We start from the raw sequence: 17,841 nt of genomic DNA, 5'->3' as shown, positions 1-17,841 counted from the left end.
CAATCGATACTATTTAGTCAGACCTTTCGCTTTCTGACTATTAGATCTGTATTAAGATCGGCCAAAAGGTACATACCTACAAATGTCAGATAAGTCACACAATTATCTATTATATTTCACGTGTCTTCCCAACCATAAAAAAATTCGTTGACATAGCATAGGTTATCTTACAAAGTAAATGGGGCTTCATGAGATATCGAATACAAACACAAATAATGTTATTCACAAAGTGTTTTTATTTGAAAATTTAAAATGCTAATATTGCTTACACACTGAAAAACTGTTTTATGTACAAAACTGTGTGTAGACAAGTTGTGGATGTTGAACGCGGTCCGGCGATCATTCAAAATATACAATTCGGGTACAGCTATACGATACACGCAGTGAATTTGTTATTTCATATCATCTATCTATCTACATACTTGTAACAACAGGCATGAACCAAACTGCGCTCTCGTCAAACCCACATCAATTTTGATATAGTATATTGTGCTTCTAATATTATATTAGCGTCACCCCCTTACGGGTAACTGATGGACAATTTGATATAACTACTTATTTCTTTTCTACGTTTTGATTATTACAATTGGAACAAAAAATATTTATTTGAAAACAATGGCAAATAAATGTATGATAAAGACGCCATCTAGCGTCGAGTAAAAAAAGTTAATAACATTGATCGTAGACTACAAAAATAATAATTTGAAAATTATTGAGCGAATTTAGTGCGACATTAACACACACAATAAATCTAAAACATAAGCAAATACATCAAGGAATTACGCTCTAGGGAAAATATTTAATCAAATAAACGTTTCTTCAATATTTTGCATACGTAAATAAATTTTATTGCTTACGGTACATTTCAGAGTGTAAGTACAGTCAGCAGCAAAAATAACAAATGTGGCGGCGACTGTACACTTAACAAATAAAGTGCTAAGATATAAATAAAAGAGAAAACATGTAAAGATGTGAGTATGACATTTGAATAAAGTTTAAAATTTTGGACATTACCCGTATCTGTTAGATATAACATTTAGTTTTGAGAAATCATTTATGGCGGATCTATCTCATAGCATATCAGTATAGTACTGAGTATTTGGCTATGAAAGTAACTCTTATTTAAGAAACTCTCACACTATACTGTAGTGAGAACACGTTAGTAGAGTTACTTTCGTAGCCAAACATCGTTATGAAATAAGTCCTTCAGTGAAAACAAAATGGTAGCACCACACATAATTCCTTAGTCCGAACTCAATCATCTTTAGACCGTATGACTATTGTATAATTCTAGCTATGGCCGACTGCAATTTGTAACCTAAATTAACTGAAAAACTAGTAGCGTAAAGTGAGGCTGCACTAATATTTATTGTTGAATGGTAACACAGGAGGAATTGTTCACAGATAACAAATACTTTTTTTCACTGGCAATTTTACTATTTAGCGCGTTAAATCTAGAACTCCATAGAGTTTAGAGACATTTTTGATTAGGCGGAGTGGTGTCACAAAAAGATGGTTTATAATAAGCCAATGTAGTTCTAGCATTAACTCGCATGAACAGAAGTAGTGAACGATTAAATATAGACATTAATACCTTTACATAAAGTAGAGTTTAGTGTGCACGAGTTACATGAACGTATTGTTAGAATTCTCTATTATAAAAACGATTTATTTTGAAAATATCAATTATGACAAGGGACAGTGGTGACTCTGCAACATTTTATTTAAATATCAATATGTATGTGTTACCGGCCGAACCCGATTTTAGGACAAACCAGTTTTGCCTAGGCTCAACTAGTTCTTCCTATAGGCGTTAGGATTAACTAGTATAGCCTAGTCCAAACTAATTTGTCCTAAGCCCGATAGGACGGACCAGTTTAGGCTAGGCAAAACTAGTTGATCCTGATATCAATACGCACACTCTAGGATAAACTGGTATGGCCTAGTCTAAACAACATGTTCATGCGGGAATGCTCCGAACGTCCCACGCCGCTCGCTCCCCGTTCGTCATTTGTCGCGTGGTTTTAAACGCATTTAGCGTCTAGTTGCTAGCCGTGCATAACGTACACGCCCCGAGCGCCTCGCGCCTAATAACGTATTTAGTTAATTTAAAAAAATACTTACCTATTATTTGTTACTTTGCTACATATATGTAGTATGATTGTTCGTATTATCAATTTATCCATAACGACGAATCATTATAGTTTAATAAAGATGATTATTTTTCTAAACACGGAGTAGTTTATTTAGTTCATCTATTTATTTACACTTTTAGATATGTATATGTTTTGACTAGGCTATACCAGTTTATCCTAGAGTGTGCGTACTTATATCAGGATCAACTAGTTTTGCCTAGCCTAAACTGGTCCGTCCTATCGGGCTTAGGACAAATTAGTTTGGACTAGGCTCTACTAGTTAATCCTAACGCCTATAGGAAGAACTAGTTGAGCCTAGGCAAAACTGGTTTGTCCTAAAATCGGGTTCGGCCGGTAACATATGCATAGATTTATTTTTCAAACCAATTATAAATATTTTTAACTCTATAAACAAGATTACTTTCACTATTACATTTTATGAAACAATATAGAAAAGAAAACGTGTATTTGTAATGCTTGCAGAGTAACCACTGTAAAACTAAATAATATCTCGAGCCTCTTCCCAATTTAACTATTAAATAATTATGTATAAATACTAAAGCTAACCTAATAAGTTAGTACTAAAATGTTATAATCCTCTTATTACAATTTAGAAATATAACGTATATAAGTTGCAGTTACGATTTAAATTACTGGTTTAATAGTGAGCCTACAACAATGATTTCCACAATTTATTTATTTTATTTGAAGTTTTAATTAGTATATTCCATCTGTATGATATTTTCAATTAACGCTAAGTATATTTAAATCGTAATTGCAAACATTTTATTTCAATATCTCTATAACCTATATCGCCATATCTATAATTTCGATAAAAAAAAAACTATAATCAAGACATATTCCGAATTATAAATAAATGCTGCTGAGGCTACTCATTATCACTACTGGATCTAAAACAACATTGGTATATTACAACATCGATAGTCCCAATTTATCGACAATAGTGCGGTACAATTTATCGATAGATACAATAATAAGGTTATCATAATATCTGTTGAGTCCGATATGTGAGAGAATATTGTCTGCAGTGAGGCTTTAGGCCAATGTTCAAACAAAGGTGATAATACAAATAAGCCTGGTTTACAGCTACGCACGATTTGCGATTATTTAACTAAAGAGAAACCAATAGATCGTTCTCATCACGATGAGAACAAAACAAGTGAGACAGATAACTTGCTTAAACGCAATAGTGAATGTAAGAGAAATCGATATAAAAAACTTCTTAGCTTAAAGTCAAACATAATTTTCTGAATACCACAGTAAGTACGCATTTTGTATATTTTTGTCTTACTTCACTCTGAGTCAAATTGAGTATCATTTAAGGCCATTTATTATAGAAAAGAACTAATTTAATTTTATAACTAAATAATATATTGTTCTGGATTGTAGAACGATTATTTTATGAATAAGCAATCGAGATTAATTCGATATTTATGTGAAAATAATCGTAATACATTCCAGATGATATAGTAAAACATATTGGAGTAGGATAAGTTAACATCAAAGATTCATTTGTTTACCTACGCGTCCCGTAAACTTACACAATCGTAACAAAATATAATTTAAACCGAAACTTATCTTAATAATTTCTTTTATAAGAATACATTTCACAAATCACTAACAACATCATAAATTTTGCTTCCATTAACTCTTGTGCGAATCTAACATTTACGCAGTTTTGACATAACATTGCCACGTATTTCAAACAGCAACGAATTGAGGCAGCCTGTGATATGTGAGGCAATAACGCGAGGCATATATAGGCGAATAATAATACATCTTGTTTGTTGAGCCTTACCTTTGTGCCTTGTTAAATAAGAGACATTTTAATTCTATTGCCTCGCGAGGCAGCCTCGTTAGTTGCTCAAGCAATTTAAATATATAACACCAAATTGAGTTTACAATGCAAAATTAACATCTAGCGTTCGATTAAAATATTCAAAATAAACAATATTATTTATTATAATAATGCTAATTCAGTGTGTTTAGAAACTCAACATCACAATAGATGGCAGTCGCAGTATTTACGTAATGGCAGAATAATACTTGTGTTCAAATGTATTACATTTTATGCCTCCTTACAAAATATTGATAACTTGTGTTACGACAAGTCTGTATACAAGCCTAGGAAAAAAGGACAAGTAAAGATATTAATTTTGTAAAACTATGTTATATAGTGCACGATAAAGTATGTATAGCATTGTTTGGACCTTTCTTAAGCGATATTCAAAATTGGTTCTCATCAAAAGCATGGCACACGGTCAGCCAATCAACATTAAATATACACCGAACAAACATTAGAAAAAATCAGGTATATAAGCTCCTTATTAAATAATATTCTTGCAGTCATTTAATATAAATAGGTAATTTTATAAATAATAGTCGATTGTAGTGTTAAGGTGACATCCCACAGGCATTGCACGAGCATTAGAAGAGGTTTAATTTAAAGGATATTGTTTGCGAGCAACGCAACGCGATTATAAGTAAATAACAGTGAGATGAGGCCTTAACAAGTATGCAATAATTTATTGAATAATGTTACGAGATGCCGTGCTCGCTCAAAGCATCTGAGCCGTGTTATTGTCGGGTATGAATTCTATTAAATACAACGCTAACTTCAGTTTGGATATTAACATAAAGTTTCTTAATTTGTTTTTATTCTAATTAAATGGTAAAACTATTTTATCGCATACATTAATTCCAGACGATATAATATATATTTACTATAATATTTTCCTCGATACATATACATACATACTACGATAAAATTTCCTCATGTATGTGTGTATCGTAATAACCATCGTACAGCCTTAGAGTATCGTTCTCACTGCAATATACATATTATATATTAATCACTACAATTGGGGCATTTTATATAAATATAAACAATTTTATACGAATCTAGTACAAATTATAAGTATGAGATCGTCCATAGAACATGTACCCGAGATATATGTATTTTCAACACCAAATACTTATATAACCTGTATATATATTTTTAAAACCAATGTTTTCTATATTAATTGGTTCATGTTGTATGGGCGACCGATCGAGTAGAATGTATGATACAAGGCGACACCCATAGAAAGCGTACAGGTAATCAAACGTGGACACTCACCACTCGGCACAACGTCTATTTTTGAGTGCACGAGTTATTACAAAACGAAATATTCCCATGAGCTCCAAAATATTGATCAAGTCCTCTTGTTGTTTGTACTTTTGGAACGCATGGAAATAAACCGATAAATTGTTATATGGCCCCCAACATATACAGTAAGTATTATATTATTTCTAAAATTATTAAGTTGATCTGGAAAGATGCAAAATATTATGAATTTACTAGTAGATCGACGATTGTCGAGTTTTAAATTGTATTTATTTCTGGCTACTATTATTGATTTTTTCTGTATAAGTTAGGGGCCATCTCATTAGGACATAAACCTACGTGTCCATTACTTTACAAAACATTTATTACGTGGATTATGTTTCTCTGGTTCTCTGTGGCGTCTTTGTGATATTTTGCACTTATCCATCCAATTTTAGATCACTGCATGGGACATTTTGTTGTATAGATTCCGCGATAGATGCTTGTGCGAAAAATTCTTAAGATACTTAGCACATCATAATGATATATGAGCTTGAATGTACAATAAAATCATGTTAAAACGATGTGAATAGATTACTTTCGTGAAATGATAGAGGGTGCGAGAATCGCTTGTGTAGTTTTCAAAAAAAAGAGTGTTGCCCGAAACTTACGTATAAAACAAAAATAGATAGACATCGAATACAGGGATAACACATTAAAACTACAAGTAAGAAAGTGCAATAACATGAGGCTTCTTAACATTCCCTGCGAAGGGACTAATGGTCCCTTCGTAACAGTCATCATTGCATCATCAGTCCAAACCAGTTACAATAGCCAGTGCTGTTTGGGAATATCATCCATTCACGGAAAAAGGTGACGTTTGGACGAAAAACAATTGAATGCATCCTATTGTCCTTCAAACTGGAGTTACCTTTAACAACAGCACTTGCTTAAATAAAACTACTTTTACTGGATGCTGTAAAGGATCCGAAACGTCGGAATTAAACAATATTAATATAACCGCGACAAAATCCGTAAAAGTATTTTTATTTAAATGTCTAATATTCGCGTCAGAAATCAACAGCACTTGCTCCTAAACCCCCTTTTCCCCAAAGTTAGAGAAAGAATTGAATAAACAAAATGCAAAGATACCACAAAGACTGTGTGAGATGGGGCGACTAGCTCGGCGGCTGCGGGTCGGTGCTGACAATGACCTGGACGATGTAACCGGCCGTGATCTTCGCTTCCTCGATGAGCAGCCTGTCTCCCAGGAGTTTGCCGCCGTAGAACCAGCGCTGGCGCCACGGTTCGATGTTCTCTTGAGCCTGGAAACAAAAACAATGGGATTATGTATGAGTATCTACAGTTCAATATCGTTAAAGTAGGTACAGCACTTATTCGAAGATTATAGTTCGGCCATTCAGAGAATGCGTTCCTGACACGTCGCGATTGAACTGACGACGTAACTACATTCATTGATTATTGATATAATAATGTTGTTTTAATGCTCCTCAATTGTTAAAACGGTAAACAACCAGCAAAAATATTTTTATCGTAACTGCAACGCCATTGCAAAGTTACGTCGTCAGTTCAATCGCGACGTGTCAGGAACGCATTCTCTGAATGGCCGAACTATAGTTGCTAAACATTTCGTTTAAACACAGAATATGGTTTAGGTATATATGTATAAGAAAGATAAACAACATTATTAGTAGGGATTATAATTATTACGAGAATAAGCAATTTTCTAAATGTAAATTTTACTAACGCAGAGTAAATCAATACCTGCTGATAAAATGCCTACTGTAATCATTCATTTAAGCAAATAAACAAATAATCAAGGAACCGATTTCTATCTGCTTTGGGAGTCCATTTTAGAAAGTAGATAAACTTTAAAAAGTCCAAAAAGAAAAAAAAATAATGGTGAATTAGGTCAAGGGATGTTCTTTTTCAATGAGAGTAGAGGCGCCTGTCAAGCATATGAATCAGTAAATAGCGCGATGATGATAGAAATAGACGGTTGAGATAATAACGCATTCGTAATGATAGCTCGCGAACAATTAGGTACACAAATATACAAGCTCAGCTCTGCGTGCGTTCGTATTAAACCTTGTGATCCGTTCAATATCTCGAGTTAATTGTTTTCTGAGTTTGGAAGTTATGCAATAGGGCAAGTTAAATAATAGTAATTATATTACTGGGCCATGCAGTACTTAAAAACTTTGATTGATTTGATTTGAGTCAAAAGTACTAGCTGTTCCCTGTGGTTCGACCCGCATCCCGAGGGAACAACCTTTCGCAGCCGGCTAAACAGTAGCCATGGCCTCTCTCAGATTCCGGACTATCTGTCTTGCCAAAGTCACTCTTTCGGTCTTATACAGTTACTTCGGCATTAATTATATTAATAAGGATAAAGATTCTGTTCATTCAAAGGTACTAAATGTTTTATATGCCGCCTACGCTTTCCATTGAGTTGTGCAGTTTATGGCATTTACAATAAAATAATTAAATGTACCTAACTGGTTTTAATAGGTAGGTCCATAATTATAGTACCTTATTAGTAGTATTCTTAGAATTATCCCCTGACTAGATAATACAAAGCAGATAAGTTATTTTGGAAGGATACGCAGTAATTGCTTAGTCACCGAACCAATCGAGCCTTCAATAAAAAAAAACACATCGAACAAACAAGCCAGTAAATAGTAATAACAGTGACGTCATCACAGTACATCAAGTTAAGATCTTATACACACATAACACAAATTGTATTTCGTCCCTGACATTGAATAAACATACATATTTGGGAAAATCAATAGACGTAAGTGTCGACACATCGTTTGGCAAAGGACAAAAGTAATGGCTGCGGCCCGACTAAGCTATATGACCTTGATCGCTGGCCAACAGCCATTAATATAGACCCGTCAAGTGCGGGCCAGCCTCGTGTATGGAACGATCCGTAGGTAGGTAGGTACTTTCGTGCAATATTTAACACTATGGAACCTGGTTGAAAGTTTCACTTACTGGGTCCTTATTTATAAATGCCAAAGAGAGTTTGATATACTTTCATGCGAAAACGGTTTAACCGATTGAGAAGCTTGCTACAGAAAGACCAGGTACTCGGGAGTTGGAGATTGGCTTCTTTTCATCCACGTGCAGAACATAGCTCCCTTGGGTATACAGACGTAGTCAAGGACGAAATCTTATACAAGAACCAGTCAAGGGCTAGCTGGACTCTTACACGGAAATAAACGACAAACGATAAGTGTAGGTAGGTATGATGTTCTATGTATAATCAAGTGGATGTTTTACTTTTGGCATACTTCACCGAACCCTAAAAACCACAGTACCTACATAGCCTGCAGTTAAACTCTTTACTGCGAATTACCGACCTAAAGAGAAAGCCTGCATTAAAATGTTATTGGTAGCACACTTGGTTCCGTATGTAGGTCGCATGGTCCAAAACTGTGGGACATTAACAGGTGGGTACGACCTTTGAGTACAGGAGGTGTCGTAATAACTGCTCGATATTGTTCAAGGTGGTTTTAATGTAGGCATATTTTTGTAGACGAGCTGGTTTTGTTTTGGATGTTTCCTTCGGTTTAGCTTAAATATTTAATAGTACAAGGTTTTCTTTGGGTTTGAACATATCTCCAATATTTGTTACAGAATAAAGTTCAGCCGTTTTAGTGGCGTTCTTAATGATTGTTGATGGCTTGGGAACTCAAATGAGCAGTTATGCAAAGACAAAATCCAATAAAAAAATACCAAGACATTTCTAATATGATATAGGTATGCTATACGTGTATTTCAAAACGACTGGACTGGACTGGAAAACATGATGAGTTTTGCAGTGAGTTTCGAATTTAACCATGGGAAAATAGCTCAGATACTCTTTACTACACGTTATTTTCTGCTACTACTTCAAGTTATACTTAAAGGATGAAGATTTAACGACAGCAAGTTTATTAAGAAAATTCTCGTACAAACAATGGGCAGCCGTATTAAATAAAACAGTAGGTACGCGAAGGCTCGGCGCGGTGCGGTTGCAAAATATCGCATCGTTCGCATGCACTTACGTCATCCAATGACCGTGTTTACGCGACCCGGTGCACAATACATATTTTTATTATTACTGCTATAGTAGCGTAGTAGTTTTTGTGATAACAACTCCAAATAAGACGGTAAACAGTTATTTTAGTAAGGCACTTGAATATTTTTGGTTTAATAGAACTAGGGTAAATACGCCAAATGTCGGCCCCCTTAGCGATTTTCTGATTGCGGTTCGCTATAGCACCGTCAGTTTCCAACGAAAGATAGTTTGTGATGCGGTTTTGGATAGTTTGATTAATCCATGTCATGTTTATAGGCATAAGATTGATATTTCTACGAAAAGAAAAAAGTAATAAGGCTTAGATGCGTCGAGAACAGAAAAACCCTAAAGTCGGCCATTCACGGCCCAAGGTCGGTCGCGTTTTTTCCAAATGTCGGCCGGGTATAGGCTGTTTTAAATTAAGGCAGTGACAAATATTATTAACATGATTTATTTTAGCAGAATTATAATATAATACTAAGTATACATTTGTAATTGTATTTGTTTAATTTATAGTAAAATATTTTTTTGTTTCCCCTAAACAAAAAAAGTCGTATTCACGACCAACCATTTATATTTTTTAAGCTAATAAGAACGGTTTAATAGATAGCAAGTATCAAACTATAAAGCTACCATAAACATGCCTACAATACTGTCAACTCCTACATTTAAACTTAACTCCTAAACGATATAATGAATTATAATAAATAAATTATTTCATTTTGAGAAAATGAAAAAATATAAAAGTATTTTTTCATCAGCCTGTATAGTGGCGCTTGAGTTCGAGGCTGGTCGACATTACGATTATTTACGATTCTAATGTCGGCCCCTATTTCTTGTACCTTATTTCTCGAGATTCAACTAATATCACCCCGGCCGTTATTTGGCTATTAAACGTAAAATAGATCTATTTGCCTATAAGCTTTGCAAATTCTCTTGTTAAGCCAACGGAATTAGTACAATAGGAATTTATAAAATAGACTGCATTTGCTTTAAGTCGGCCACGGCCGAGACTCCGGTTTTAAGTCAAAACTGTTGTCCTAATAGCGGCCTCCTATTTTTCCTTGAAAAATATACGCAAAACGCTGAAAAAACTATCTTAAAATATAGTAAAAATAACCCATTAGTGATAATCAAGCTTAAAACAAAAATAAATAAATGTTTTATCGTTCTAATATCAATCCCCAAAATGTGAGTATTCACTTCGAGTAAGCTACTTTACGTGCGAATTTGATGTTTCAACGGCGCAATCGCTACTGACGCTCAGTATGAGAAGAGTAAGTGACAGAATCGGATAGTAACGATTTGTACGTATAGAGTATAAACCAAGGTTGCAATTCGAGGAGCAAAACTAACACTTAATTACCTTTTGAATGAATGCAAGCTGAAAATGTACAGACGGCCGAAGTTTGGGGGGAGGCCGACATTTGGCGTATTTACCCTAGTAAAATTAATTTGTGAGCCTTAAAGTCTTGACCTCTTTGGTTCAAATTGGTCACGGCCTCATAGGGTAAAAGGGCGTCCTACTGTCTTTAGTCTTCTCAAAATGAGGATAAAATTATGAAGACACAAACTTCTGGCTTCGTTTATATTTTCTTCTCCCCCATACTAAGACAGAAGGAAAGGACATGGAATCATTTTATAATGCCTACATGAACTATTTTTCCCAGAATGCGTGTGAATTCATTTCAAAGCTAGTATACATTCAAAATGTGTTTGCTATGCTATTGTACTCCTATAACGCATAGCTGATGACTGCGTTGTTATGATTTCTACAACCTGTTGTGTAAATATGACGGTAGTCGAATGTCAGCTTAGATCTAATTACTTAATCAACGTAGTATTTGTGGGAATTCCCCAAATGTTTGGTTTCTGAGATCATACTTACAAGGCCCGAACATTTAAGTTGTCTCTTTACTGATGTCATAAAGATAAAATTTGATATTTGCATTTTAAGTAATTCCAGACTTAACCGATTTAAAAAGTCTAAAAAGCTTCACTATCCCCCGGCGTCATAAGTAATATTTTATCAGGGCTTGGAAAGATATTTCCAGGGGATGAAACCGAGGAGAACAGCTAGTGCAGTGTTAAAATGAATGTGCCCGGGCACTTTGTCAATAGTGGTGAAACTCGTCAAAAGAATTTAAAAAGCCAGTAAAACGAACGGATCTTAATAATATTGACTAACAAACAAGTCAGTCTACTTTTACATAAATAATAAAGAATATTAATTGAGCACACATACTTTGAATATAATTATCATGATATTGTCCAGAGGATAATTATTCCACATCATAATTTGCAATACTAGGTTTTTATTGCGGCGTTGCTGGTACTGTTCAATATATTTTTTTTATGCGCGGATCCTTAATTATTTTTAAACAAGTAAACCAAGTAAAGTAAACCAAGAAATTGGGGATTAGCAGAACAATCAATTTCGGAATTTTATGGAATTTAGAATGTAGGATAATAAGATCTTGAATTAATTTAAAAGACACAGAAATTCCAGTTAAAATTGCATAACAATTTAAAAAGCTATTTATCAATAAAACATAAGGTCAAGCAGAGTCATGTGAATGGTGTTCAGACTGGTTTTTGAATTTCTTTTGCAATCTTACTAGGACATTTTGACTTGAGGTAGGTTAGGTAAGGAACAGAGTTAAGATTGTTTGCTAATCACTTGAACCAGTTCAATTATTGGTCTACTTTCAAACTCCTTCAGTGTTATATAAGCCATTTATGTCCGGCAGCACAACGAACTTCCTACATGATGCGGGCAAAGTGGGATAGTATGTGTTTATTAAAAAAGCGTACTTCAAAAGCACTAACAATTAACCGCATCCTCATCAACATTAGTGGATGTGGAAGCCCACCCCAAAATAGTTGGGAAAAGGCTCGGGAGATGATGAGTGGGAGTGGAATCTCACCGGATGCAACCCCAACATAGATGTAAAAAAAAGGCTACTAACATGATACAAAAGGGTACTCACATGTAACTTATTCTTGCACTGCGCGACAGTGTGTCGGGAGTACACTGCTAGATCCACGTCCTTGCACGTGTTGGACAGGCGCAGGCGCAGCGACACCTCCGTGCCGCCCTCCACTGGTTCTGACCACTCAGCCGGAGAGTCCCGACCACTTGCTTCCTTCACCATGTTTATTGGTGGTGATAAGCAGTATATTGGTACCTAAAACAATATTGGTGTTAAGGCCAAACTACAAATTTTTTTTTACAGTTTGTAGGTCTTGTTTGGGTGCCTCATTGCATTTTAACGTCTGAATAGATTTTGATAAAAAATATATCCTATGCAAATAATATATGAATTCTTTAGAATAACATAAATAAGCTAGTTTTCTCCAGGGTTGCTGATCTGCAGGTGGAAGCTGGAATAAAAGGATCTTAGTAACCACAATGAGTGGATCTTACAGAGACAAACGTTTAAGAAAGTTTACAGGCAATTTGGCTACAGGTTTAAAAAAGAAGCATTAATTATAAGTTTTCTTTCAAAAGTTTAATTTTTCTGAATGTATGGACAGCAATATTATCTGGATCATACGATTTTGGGATCCACCCGATTGGACTACTCTCAAGTCAACAGATATGGAAAACGTAATACATTTCTAAAACAGTTACCAATTTTAGATGCAGCCATTGCATTGAAATATCCTGCCACCATGATGCAAGACAAACAATGTGCCATAACATTATCACAACTTTGTTGTACTTAATGTGGTAACAGGTGATGTCAGGTGAACATACATATTACAAAGCTGAACCAACATTACAAAAGACTCCCGACACTAAGGAACCTCTTTAAAACATTGTTTCATTGTGGGCAGCTACATTATCCCTGGATGATATATTTTATAACTTACTAGCTTTTGCCCGCGGCTTCGCTCCCGTCAACTGACTTCTCTACTTTACCCTATTTTTTTTTCATAAGAACCTTCTCCTGACAATAACAAAAACAACAAAAAAAGAATTAGCCAAATTGGTCCAGGCATTGTTGAGTTATGCGCTTACCAACACATTTTGCGATTCATTTTTATATTATAGATTACTAGCCGTTTTCCTGCGGTTTCACCCGCGTCCCCTGGGAGCTACTGTCCACACTGGGATAAAATATAGCCTTTGTTATTCACAGATAATATAGCTTTCTAATAGTAGAAGAATATTTTAAATCGGCCCAGTAGTTTTTGAGTTTATCCATTACAACTAATCAAACAACGTTTTCCTCTTTATAATTTTAGTAAAGATTTTGATTCAATAAGATGCAGTTACTAGTTGCTTGTCACTAAATATAGGGTTATTTTATACAAATGTTTTGTTTAGTCAAAAAGGTGCAGACACAGTATGATACTGGAATGTGCTTACATAAGTAAAAGTTTATTAAAATCTACATGACTATAGATCTAACTAAAAGAAATCAATCTTGTATTCTTACAGTAATCAATTTAAAAGTATTTCAACACTGATTCTCCCAGGATTGTTAGAAACAAAGAACCTTTCTTTTTTCATAAATTGTATAATTACATAAAAAAAAATATTGTTTCCTGTATTAGAGAATTGCAATGTATGCTTGAGGATAACTTAGCCACATAGTTTGCAGAGCCTGAACTTGATAAGGAATGAAATAAAAACAACACCAAAAAGAGCTGAACAGGAAACTGAGACATACATTAAATAATAATTAGCCACAAACAATACATAATATTTTGTATTCAGACTGTTATGTCGCATTTCTGTATCATTTTTAAGGATGAGAAGAGAACCAACAAGAATAAGAATTTGCTTAGCTCTGCAAAGAATTAATATTTCGGCCTTCTGAGAGTATCTGTGATAAATGACATCAGTCAATAAATATTTCTAAAGTAAGGGCATTACTGAAGGCTATGTTATTCTTGAATAAACTTTTTACATGCAGTGCCTTTATGGCCCGCTAGTTAAAGGAGTGTGACACAGTACCTGATATCTTGTTCCCCATTCGTCATAGCACTCAGTGAGGTAGCCGTTCGGCACGGACACACTGGCGCCGTCCAGTATCGCCTGGGCTAGCTGGAAGTCCATCGCTTCAGCAGCGACGGCGGCCGCCCGCAACGCATCCCAGATCTCCTTACGTCCTTCAAACGCCGGCGCTGTGTCCCAAAACTCATCCCTTTTGCTACGTAACTGTCCTTCTGTCAATGGCACATCTGATTTCCATCTTATGGTCTCGTGGCACAACGACTGATTCTTCCTCAGGCCACCTACAACAAAGAGTTATGAGAACACGCACTCGACGTCTCCACGGAGACAGATGATCGCTTACCCCACCTGAATTAGGCCGAGACACGGTAGCTGAAGACTCTTCTATGGGTCCGCTACCACTTCTAGTTATTCCTATGCAACCACCCATTTTGATCACATTCTACAATTGCTCATTTAACAAATATTTACAAAAAAATTATTAACAAATAACATTTTTATCTTCTGTACGCTTCTGTCAAAAAAGATTAGCTGTATATGTATTGTTATTGCCGTGAAAGGTCGCGTGTAAATTATACACGTTCTGCACAAAGTTATGAAAAGTGTAAAAAATTATACTTATTTAGTTATCCGGGGGACATGATGGGAATCTTAAAGTTATAAAAAGCGCACGATAAGACCTAAAATGTTTTCTTGGTCATGAAAATCCAAAAATTTTAATACAACCATTGGTAAACAAAACGCAAGCAAATTCATAAAATTACCAAGAATATTTTTTTTGCTTGGTAACCCTTTCATTACTGCGTTTAATTTAATGCAGTATCCATTGGTCTCCAACGAACGTAATTGAAAGGGATTTAATTATTATATGTATTTCACATAATTTATTTCCATCTTTAACTTAACTCTTCATAGAATTGAGAATTGACCAAGCATAACAGAAATTCGCGGAGTATCAAACATGATAAGTGCAGAAACCTTGAGCAGTAACAATACGTTTCAGTAAAATTCAAGTGTCATTCATCATTTGTTTACATCAGAACGTCAAATTCCATGTCCACAAAACAAAGCACATACACACTTAAATACTAAGTAAAATAAAAATCGGCAACAATAGAACGGATAGAAAATGAATGCTATTCCTTTTAACCTAGAGGATTACAAAGTTATCACTGTGAGTACTTTTAATGTGGTATAACCAAATAGACTTGGTATGTTCTTATCTCTAAACTGATTTTGAGATGATAAATGTTGTTTTTACTCTCTAGGCCCCGGAGACTGCTTACTATATATCAGAGTTTATTTCACCCGCCGAAGAAAAAGGAATTTTGACGAATATTTACGCTGCACCAAAGCCAAAATGGACGCAACTGTCGAACCGGAGATTGCAGAACTGGGGTGGAATACCGCACAATAATGGCATGATAGCCGAGCCAATACCGCCGTGGCTGGATAAATACCTCGACAAAATACACACACTCGATGTTATGGACGGGAAAAGACCGAACCATGTGCTGGTCAATGAGTATTTACCGGGACAGGGTATCATGCCGCATCTAGACGGATCATTGTTCTATCCGACCATTACTACAATATCAGTTGGTTCGCACATAGTATTGAATTTCTTGGAGCCCACAGAGGATAACACCATTAATACAGATCCTGTATTTTCATTTCTACTTGAGCCTAGAAGCCTGTTGATATTACAAGATAAGCTGTATACTCAGTACCTGCATTGTATAGAGGAAATAAAGGAAGACTTGTTGGACGAGTCCATAGTGAACATCAACATGTGTTCAGACAAGTTTGTAAGACATGCTACAGTGACCAGAGAAACTAGACTGTCATTAACTATTAGATATGTGCCAAAAACTACTTCATTTAAAATTAATCTTGGCAATAGAAGATAGTATTTAATTATTTTTATAGATATTTATTTAGGGCTGCTAATTGAATGAAACTTAACACAAAAGTCAATGTTCTGATTGTGAAAGAATTTTACTCCCTTTTAATCTTGCTTAAATCAGTACATGCTTTTAAGCTTAGTTTATAAGTCTTGAACAAAATGTTTCTAAAGTAAGACTTGAAACAATTGTAATGTTTACAAACTATTAAAAGGAATTTAAGGATTTAAAGTAAAAACTATTTGCTTGTAGTGATATGGGTACCTAAATTCATCATTCAAATGTTATTTTTATACAAATCTAGATGGTTTATATTTTTACACAAATTAAAGAATGAATATTACACAAGGCTTTTAATTTTTTTAAACAAAATGTTGTTTTCAAAATTTTCATTTAGTGTAAGATTTTTTAATAGGGGATTAAATGGCAAAAGTGTTGGATTAAGATCTATTTGTACTGGGAAGAAACCTGAGGAGGAAAAGGAAAAAAAGGATGAGGGAAATAAAAATGTTGGTTCAGGCAAGGTAAATTAATTAAACATTATCTATTTTATCTTACAAACTTCTTTCATTCTTTGTACTAATTAAAATGTATATATTGCAGAAAGGCTTGGTCTTAGGTGTGTATCAAACAGGCAAGAAGTTTGAACTGTCACCAGTTGCACAAGAAGTGAACCAGAAGTGTGGTGACAAAATAGCACAGCATTTAAATACGTAGGTTTGAATTATATATGTATGTAACATACTACTATGTGTATTTTATTATTGAGCACACCTTCATTTTGCCACCTTTAAAAGTTTCAGACCACTCACCACTCATGATACTTAATTACTTGCCAAGTTATATGTAGTGCTTGTGTTGTTTCAGGTTATCTAGTGAACTGACGCTGGGCAAGGCGTTTGCCCTGACTGACATCTTGCCGGAGTACTCTGCTGTAGCACTCACCTCGCTGGGGCCTAAGGATGCGAGTTATAACGAAATGGAGTCCCTTGATGAAGCCAGGGTAAGCGTGCCCTGTGTTGAGTAGTATCACGTCTAGTCGATAGGTTTTTTATACGCACGAAAAAATCGCTTAGTGTGGTAGTGCTCTTACAAAAGATGGTCAGCCCCCTACCCTAGTTTTCAATATTTAATTTTTTGAATTGTTTTCGCATATAAAGGTATATTATGTATGTAGAGGAGTCTGTTTTGTTTTTAAAGGTACCTATCTCCTCTGTTCTTACATCTTATATAATACAACTAGCTTCTGCCCGCGGTCTCACCCGCGTTCCGGTATGACTGCTTCCCGTAGCCGGATGATGCCTAGGTCCTAGCTACCTCCCCTCTAATTTCCAGCTTAAACAGTTCAGCCATTCTTGAGTTATACAATGTGTAACTAACACGACTTTCTTTTTATATATATAGATGCTATATGAAGTAAATCCACAGTAAATCCATATAGCATTACATAATATATGTTACACTTGTGACCATCGCATCATACACTCAGGAGAACGTCCGCTGGGCTGTGGGCGCGGGCGTGAAGCGGCTGAAGCGTCGCGGCTGCACGGCCATCGATGTGGACCCTGCCACCGCGCCTGATGCCGCCGCCGAGGCTGCTGAGCTGGCTGCTTGGAAGTAAGGCATCTTACTATCCTGTA

General features: G+C 35.3%; 3 protein-coding genes across 4 annotated transcripts in view; 2 read left to right on the top strand and 1 right to left on the bottom strand.

Annotated features, from left to right (window-relative positions):
* Nucleotides 1–2,843: 2,843 nt before the first annotated feature.
* On the bottom strand, nt 2,844–14,958 carry LOC124633740 (ubiquitin domain-containing protein 2). Its single transcript, XM_047169062.1, has 4 exons — nt 14,646–14,958; nt 14,298–14,578; nt 12,322–12,519; nt 2,844–6,566 (listed from the first exon to the last, which is right to left on the bottom strand). The coding sequence occupies exons 1-4, from the start codon at nt 14,725–14,727 to the stop codon at nt 6,420–6,422; spliced, it is 708 nt and encodes a 235-aa protein (XP_047025018.1). The 5' UTR covers nt 14,728–14,958; the 3' UTR covers nt 2,844–6,419.
* Nucleotides 14,959–15,300: 342 nt separating this feature from the next.
* On the top strand, nt 15,301–16,544 carry LOC124634052 (alpha-ketoglutarate-dependent dioxygenase alkB homolog 6). Its single transcript, XM_047169457.1, has 2 exons — nt 15,301–15,471; nt 15,566–16,544. Exons 1-2 carry the CDS (start codon nt 15,427–15,429, stop codon nt 16,205–16,207), a joined length of 687 nt encoding a protein of 228 aa, XP_047025413.1. The 5' UTR covers nt 15,301–15,426; the 3' UTR covers nt 16,208–16,544.
* Nucleotides 16,483–17,841, top strand: part of LOC124634050 (cytosol aminopeptidase-like) — a 7,751-nt gene continuing 6,392 nt past the window's right edge. For both annotated transcript variants that reach the window (XM_047169454.1, XM_047169456.1), the window contains exons 1-4: nt 16,483–16,725; nt 16,805–16,914; nt 17,069–17,204; nt 17,691–17,818. In XM_047169454.1, coding sequence (XP_047025410.1) covers nt 16,483–16,725; nt 16,805–16,914; nt 17,069–17,204; nt 17,691–17,818 — 617 coding nt within the window. The remainder of the gene's footprint in view (nt 16,726–16,804; nt 16,915–17,068; nt 17,205–17,690; nt 17,819–17,841) is intronic.

This window comes from Helicoverpa zea, chromosome 10 (assembly GCF_022581195.2).
Source record: "Helicoverpa zea isolate HzStark_Cry1AcR chromosome 10, ilHelZeax1.1, whole genome shotgun sequence".
Classification (NCBI taxonomy): domain Eukaryota; kingdom Metazoa; phylum Arthropoda; class Insecta; order Lepidoptera; family Noctuidae; genus Helicoverpa; species Helicoverpa zea.
Note: the sequence above shows the minus strand (reverse complement) of the source record. Positions and strands in the feature narration are given on the sequence as shown.